Source organism: Leishmania donovani, chromosome 18 (genome assembly GCF_000227135.1).
Source record: "Leishmania donovani BPK282A1 complete genome, chromosome 18".
In the NCBI taxonomy this organism is placed as follows: domain Eukaryota; phylum Euglenozoa; class Kinetoplastea; order Trypanosomatida; family Trypanosomatidae; genus Leishmania; species Leishmania donovani.
Window position 1 is genome coordinate 474797 of NC_018245.1, and position 6913 is coordinate 481709.

The following is a 6913-nucleotide window of genomic DNA, read 5'->3' on the forward strand; positions in this document are numbered from 1 at the left end:
TTTCTTTCGCCTCTTAGGCGCGTGTTTTTTGCATGTCTTGCTTGTGTCTCTGCCACACTGGCTCTCCCGCTGTGGCGTCGTGGAGTAGTCTAATGCTGATCCTGTGCTGGCGGCCTTTCTCTTGTTCTCTCGAAGAAGCACTCCTCTCACACCAAAGAAAAGGCCGTGCCAAGAGAGGTACTAGGTGGCGGAGGCAAGACCGCAACGATGCGCAGCCATCACGACCACCACTACACGGGCACGCACACAGGCGCCCATGAAACTTCGTGAAAAGGGCGCAACAACGTCGTTTCGGTGCAAGGGCAGCCGTTGACAGTCATGCGTTGAGCAAGAGCAAGGCAACGTGGCAGGGATTTGGAACGGGAGGTGCACGGTGATACGCTGTCCTCCTGTATCGCGCTCTGACCGCTGCTTCCCGTTTAACAGGATCGGCAGTTGCTCTTCTCCTCTGACGTGCGTCTGTCTGTGTGTGTGTTTTTTTTTTTTGGGGGGGGGCTGCAAATGGAGATGATGCACGAATGGAGGGGCGCGCTCGAGGTACCACAGCTCAGAAACAGCAAAAAAATAAAAAGATCGTCCGCGCGTGTCTCAACGATGTCTGCAACGTTTTGGTCGTCTTTGCGTCCACCTCACTTTACTCTTGAACTTCCCTTTCTTTCTCTCTTGCTTTCACGGCAACCCACACTCGCCCTTACGAGGCATGTGCCCAACTCTCCGTGTTCAGGCTGCCGACACACAGACACAGTCGCGCACCGTTGCAGTTGTGTGGAAACCACCAGGACCGAGCTGGCAGTGCCGTGTGAGAGCGACGTACAGCGCACACCTAAACTCTACGTTGTACAGCAGTCGAAGACCCTCACCCGGACAGGGTTGCTTCCCGTGAAGACACACATGCACACACACGCACACATACCCACACGTACACCCATACACGTCTTTCATTGCCTGTTTTCTTCGCTGGCGAGTCTCGTGGATAGAATCATAGATTGTTGTACCATACGTTACCGTAGAACTTGCAGAGTTGGGCGGCCAAGTCACCACACAAACAGGCCAACAACCACGTACATCCCCACACCCCCACCAACAAAAAAGGCAAAGGTACGTGGAGAGGGAAAGCTGCATCCTCTTGATTCGAATTTTATCGGCTTCGCTTCTTTGCTCTTGCGTTTCTTCATTTCACAGACGTGAGCACGTTCGTGCTGTGTCTCCCCGCGTTTGTGTGCGCATGCGCCGAGAATTGCCAACGAGCCGAGGTGAAAGGGTACGCTGGCTCACGCGCTCGCGCATTGCCAGTGCCGACTACCGTGATCTCCCACGTTTGAAGAACGGTGGCTCTAAATGGAAAAATCTTCGCCGCCGCCACTGAATGCTGCGACACCGAGTGCCAGCGGCGCTCCTACCGCTAGCGCAGTGCTGGTAGCGCAGCAGCCGGAAGCTAGCACGCCCCCGCCGACGGCGGCGATACCGTCTTTACGCACCAGGCCAGAAACTCGCGCAAGCGTTGCTCCGACAGATGACGATGGGGTGGACGCAGCCGCCGATCGTGACGGATCTTCTTTGTACACTGCAAGTGGCGAGCAGGGCTCATGGAGGGGGCGGCAGGAGAACGCGGAGGCCGTTTCATTTGCAGGCGACGCTTCTGCCTTGCAGAGTGAGAGTGCTGCCGCTCTCGAACCTGCAGGGTCTCCGCCGGCGCTGCGGCGGCCGTCGCTTCTGTTCGACACGGCGGTGACCACAGACGCGCTGTTTGCGCGCGTCCAGCAGCCACCACGACCGCCAGAGTTGCCACAGGCGCACCCACCCCCCTCTGCTGGCGATACAAAGCCTCGGCGCACGGCAGGGCCGATCTCTTCCATTCTTGGACGTCCTCCGCCGGCACCGCAAACTACTATGACCACTGCCGCAGCACCTTCGGGCGGCTCGTACTTGTACTCCCATCCTACCCCGCAGCGCGACTCCTCCGCGTCTTCCTCTCTGGTAATGCCGCCTGTTGTGCCTGGGCGGCCGCGCAGCGCCTCCCCCACCTCGACTGTGGACTACATTGATATCGAGCATAAGCAGAACGAGCTGCGTCACGCGGTGGAGCACCACGTGCAGTCCCTAGAGCGCTCTCTCGCCTTGCGTGAGGAGGAAGTGGCCACCCTGTCATCGCGACTGCGCAAGCTCGAGGAGGACTACCAGTTCAACTACAACCTCATAGCGGAGCGGGATGCTGCATTGGAGGAGGCCTCGGGGCAGCTACAGCGGCTCTACCGCGAACTGAAGCGCCTGACAGAGGAGTCGACGCGCATGGAGAAGATAATCGACACGGCGGAGAGTGATATCAAGGCGGCTCGGCAGCGTGTGCGTGAGGTGGAGGAGGAGCGCGACGCTGCGGTGCGGCAAGTGCAGAAGGACTACATCATAAAGGAGCGCTATTTGGCGGAGGCCGTGCGCGCGAAGGAGGCGGCGCTCGAGAAGGAGCAGGCGGAGCAGCACGCGTGGTACAAGGAGCGAGCCAAGGCGTTGGAGGAGGAGCGCGCCGCCATGTCTGATCGCAGTGCTTTGGTGTCCACGGAGACGGAGGAGCGCTTCAAGCAGCAGGTCGCCCGACTACAGTCTGAGGTGGCGGGGCTGCAACAGGCGCTGAAGGACGCTCGCCAGCAGAAGGCAGACGCCGAAAACCGTATTGTGGCAACGGAGGAGGCGAACGCCGCCCTCACGCACGAGTCTGCCGTGGCCCAGCAGCGTCACGAGGCTCTCGCACAGGAGGCGGCACTCGCCAAGAGGAACTTGGAGGATCGACTTGTGCGAGTTGTCGGCGACGCTGAAAAGCGTCTCCTCGCAGCAGAGGCGACTGCGCGGGAGGAAGCGGGCCGCGCCTCGCGCGCGGAGCTAGAGCGCACTCGTCTCCAGTCAATGCTGGCAGAGGTGCAGGAGCGCTTGCAGCACCTAACGACGCGCTACGATGAGGACGTCGCCCGCTTCACGAAGGAGCGGCAGCAGCTCCTCAAGAGCAGCGATGAGGCGATGGCAGCCACCACCTCAGCAGAGCAGGCATTACACGACACGAAGCGGGAGCTGGAGCAGCAGCGCCGCCTGGCCGCGGAGGAGGCGACACGTCTGCGACGCGAGATCGAGCGCGCGCAGGAGACGTCCGAGGCGACCCACAAGGAGCTCGTGACTGTGAAAGAAAGCTGTCACAAATGGAGGGCGCAGGCACAGCACCTTGAGGCCGAGGTGCATCGCTGGAAGACGGAGGAGAGCAAGACGGCGGCCAGTGGACGGCTGGAGTGCTCCGCATTGGAGGAGAAGTGCCGGCAGGCCGAGCTTCGGGTGCAGCTCCTCGAGGAGGAGGTCCAGCAGGCAAAGAAAACTCGGCAAGGTGCGGTGGAGCAGGCGCAGGCCGAGGCGATGCGGCTCACGCGCGAGCTTCACGCCAGCGAGGCGGCGCGTCGCGCTCTGGAGGATCAGTTTCACCTGCAGGAAGACGTCAGGGAGGGGCGAGATGGGCTTCAGATGCTGCGCATGGAGAAGGAGCAGCTGCAGAAGCGTGTGGCGGAGCTCGAGCACACCAACGCAGAAGTAAGACTGCAAGTGGCCAACTTCGCTGCTGAATTGCAGAACGACCCGGTCATCAAGGCTGCCAAAGAGACACAGCAGCGCGCTGTAGCGCTGCAGCAGGAGTTGGAACAGGCCAGGGCGGAGGTGCAGCTGCTGCAGGGCTCGCTGAGGGACAAGGAGGAGGAGATGGCGCGACTGCAAACTGAGCTGTTGCGTGTGCAGGTTCTCGTCACCAGCGACGAAACAGAGTTGCCTCCTCTGGACATGCAGACCCGGCTCGCCGCTGGCGCTGCCCACCTCAGCGACCACGTCTCGCGTGCGCTGCAGCGGCAGCAGCAGCAGATGCGCTCAGAGTACAGCCGCATGCGCGAATCATACGAGGAGATGGTGCGCGAGCTGGACCGACAGCGACGTCGTCGGCGCAGGCCGGCGCGACGTTCGCGCACTGCATCAGCGGCCTCGTCGTCCTCGACGAACTCTTCGTCAACTCGGGAAGCCGAGCTCCCGGGGCGACATCGCAAGCGAGGGGGTGAGGAGCCGCCGGCCGCCGCCGGCGCCTCCGTTCCGCCAGCACTTCCCGACTCCAGGACGACACACCTCCTGCAGGAGTCGGAGGTGTGGCGCCAGCGATGCGTGCAGCTGGAGCAGCAGTTGCTCACCGTGCTGCGTGAGCGAGATCGCCTCAAGAAGGAGCTGCAGCTGGCCAAACAGGACGCCGCGGCCCTCGGTGCCGAGAAGGCTTCTCTGGTGGACCTTAACTCGCTTCTGAAGGCGCAGCTACGAGAGGCGTATCGGCTGCGTGCGGATGACGCTAACGTTCGGCTGGCGCGAGGACCCACGACGGCCAACCCCTCTGCCCGTGGATCGGAGGTACGCATCTCTCCTGAACTTTTGGCGGCAGCTCTCCAGGCGTTGGAAGACGGCACTGCTGCCGGTTGCGACATAGCGGGCAGGCCTCGCGCGCGGAGTGCGGCGGGTGCGGAGGCAAACACGACGCGGCGCCGCTCACGCGCCGACGAGGCATCAACGCTGAAGGAGTCGCCTGTTGTGCGCTCCACCCGCGGCTATTCCGCACCATCGCCCTCGCCCTCGCCCGTTGCTTCGCAATCCATGTCAGCGCAGCAGGCGCAGGAGCGGTTGACCACGCTGGAGCACGAGATAGAGGCCGTTCGTGAGCAGCTCGCTACCGCCTCTAGCACGGCGCAGCAGCAGCGCCAACACGGCCAGGCGGTGGTTCGCCGTGGCAACGCGGCTGTGCGGCACTACGGTCTCGGTGACTGAGGCTGCTCCTGAAGTAGTCTACGAGGGGCACAAGTACCACACTTTTTTTGTTTGCTTTTGTGCGGCTTCTCCAGCAGCGCACTTACACCGTGGACGGGCGATGCGAGCAATAAGGATTGCCTGCGAGTCGGCGAAGGGGAGGGTGTGGAGGGCCGACACGAGCGCCACCACAAACTCTTTCCATGGATCGCTCGAGCGATAGCGACCGAGAGGTGCCGGGAAGATGGGGGGTGACGAGGGGCGGGGTCGTTGCCGAATGCTTCATGGCGAAAAACGCAACGAAGTAGACACCAGACAACGACAAAAAAAGATGGGATGGGTGAAGGTGCGCGCTCTCGCACGCCGCCAGTTTATCAATGCTCTCTGTTCGCGCGTTCTGCCCGTGCATCCTTATACTCTTGCTTTATGCTTCTCCGCCATCTGCTGCTTCTTGCCTTTCTCCTCCACACCGGCGCGTCATTCCAACGCATACACTCACACACTCGTGTGCAGAGAACTTCACGTGCTCTTTCACACTCTAGCAACGTAGCTGCATTCGCACATCCGGACCCTCCGACCCACGCGCACGACAAAGTCCAAACACAACTGCCATTTGGCACCACCGACCCTGCCACACAGAGACATACACTGCAGCTCGCGCCGCATCTCACAACCTACCGTGACAACCAGAAGCTGCACAACACCGCGCCACCACCACCACCGCCACATATTCCACAATGGGAGGGAAGAACTCCACGCAGCGCCAGGGCGCGCAGCTGCGTAATGGAAACGGAGGGGGCAGCACGGCGCCCGGGCGGCAGGCTCCTAGCAACATGCCGCCGCACTTAGCGGATCAGTACGACAATAATAGCACCCGTCAGCGCAACCAGCCGCCTAGCAACGCCAACAACACCACTCCGCCTCAGCAGAACGCTCCCCAGCCGCCGCCGCAGCAGCAGCAGCCGCAGCCGCAGCAGCAGAATAGGAGCGGCAACCCCATGGGGAACAACGCTGCCAACAACAGCAACGAACGCGGCGGCGTGCAGGAGGGTCAGATGGTGAAGATGCTAGCCACTATAGAGGCGTCCACGGTGAGCTATATGCCAGCGACGCAGGTGCTCACGTTCTACATCACGAGCATATGTGAATCGCTGACCTACGAGATCCACACCGGTGTGAAGGAGTTCGTGCATAACGGCACTGTGTGCTATAGGCCCAACAGGCCAAAGCTGGAGCCCGTCAAGACGGAAATCCGCGGCCCGCAGGAAAACCGCAAAATCACCTTGAAGCTGGACATCAACTCGCTGGAAGAAAAGGAGAAGTCGTTCAACAAGCACTACCCAAAGCAGATGCCGTGCGTTATCGTGCTCCGCTACAAGACTACTGAGATCTGCAAGAGGGACGATGGCCGCGACAATAACAACCAAACCGAGGAGGAAATGCGTGTGGAGCATACGGAGCACACCTCCGTTGACCTCGCGGAGAAGCCGAAGCGCCGCGTCATCAGCCAGATTGTGACGGCGGGTGGTAACGCATACACAGTAGAGAACCTTTACGGTGTGGACAACGACGGGACGGCGCCGGCGAGCGGCAACGGCGGTGGTGCCGTAATGATCGGCTCGACGATCGAGGATGAAGAGGATGGACTCTGCGTGATATGCCTGACAAACCCGAAGGACACGGCTGTGATGCCGTGCCGCCACATGTGCATGTGCAAGGACTGTGGCGAGCAGCTGTTGAAGCACAAGCCTGTGTGTCCCGTGTGCCGTGCCCCGATTTCGACACTGCTGCATATGCCCTCGTTGAGCAACAAAGCCGCTGCTTCGACGGCATAGAGCAAGACGGAGAGGGGCACAGGTGAAGAGGATGTGTGCATGTGTGGGGGGGTGGGGGGGCGGTTAAGCAGCGGGTAACGCACAGCAAAGGGGGTGAAAACCACGAAAGTAAATATATATATTTTCTGTGTGTGCGTGAGAGAAGAGGGGAAGAGGCGTCCTGCAATGCCGCAGTCGCGTGCACACTTTCGTCGATACACCTACCTTCCTCCCTTCTCCGACCCCTCGGATTCTCTTCTCGTATTTTCCTCTTGGCGCGTTTCAGGCCGCTTGCA

General features: G+C 61.0%; 2 protein-coding genes across 2 annotated transcripts; both read left to right on the forward strand.

Moving 5' to 3' along the window:
• Positions 1-1980: 1980 nt before the first annotated feature.
• LDBPK_181150 (hypothetical protein, conserved) lies at positions 1981-4824 on the forward strand (the record flags this gene model as incomplete). Its single annotated transcript, XM_003860080.1, has 1 exon — positions 1981-4824. The coding sequence occupies one exon, from the start codon at positions 1981-1983 to the stop codon at positions 4822-4824; it is 2844 nt and encodes a 947-aa protein (XP_003860128.1).
• A 716-nt stretch (positions 4825-5540) lies between these two features.
• LDBPK_181160 (hypothetical protein, conserved) lies at positions 5541-6638 on the forward strand (the record flags this gene model as incomplete). Its single annotated transcript, XM_003860081.1, has 1 exon — positions 5541-6638. The coding sequence occupies one exon, from the start codon at positions 5541-5543 to the stop codon at positions 6636-6638; it is 1098 nt and encodes a 365-aa protein (XP_003860129.1).
• Positions 6639-6913: the final 275 nt, after the last annotated feature.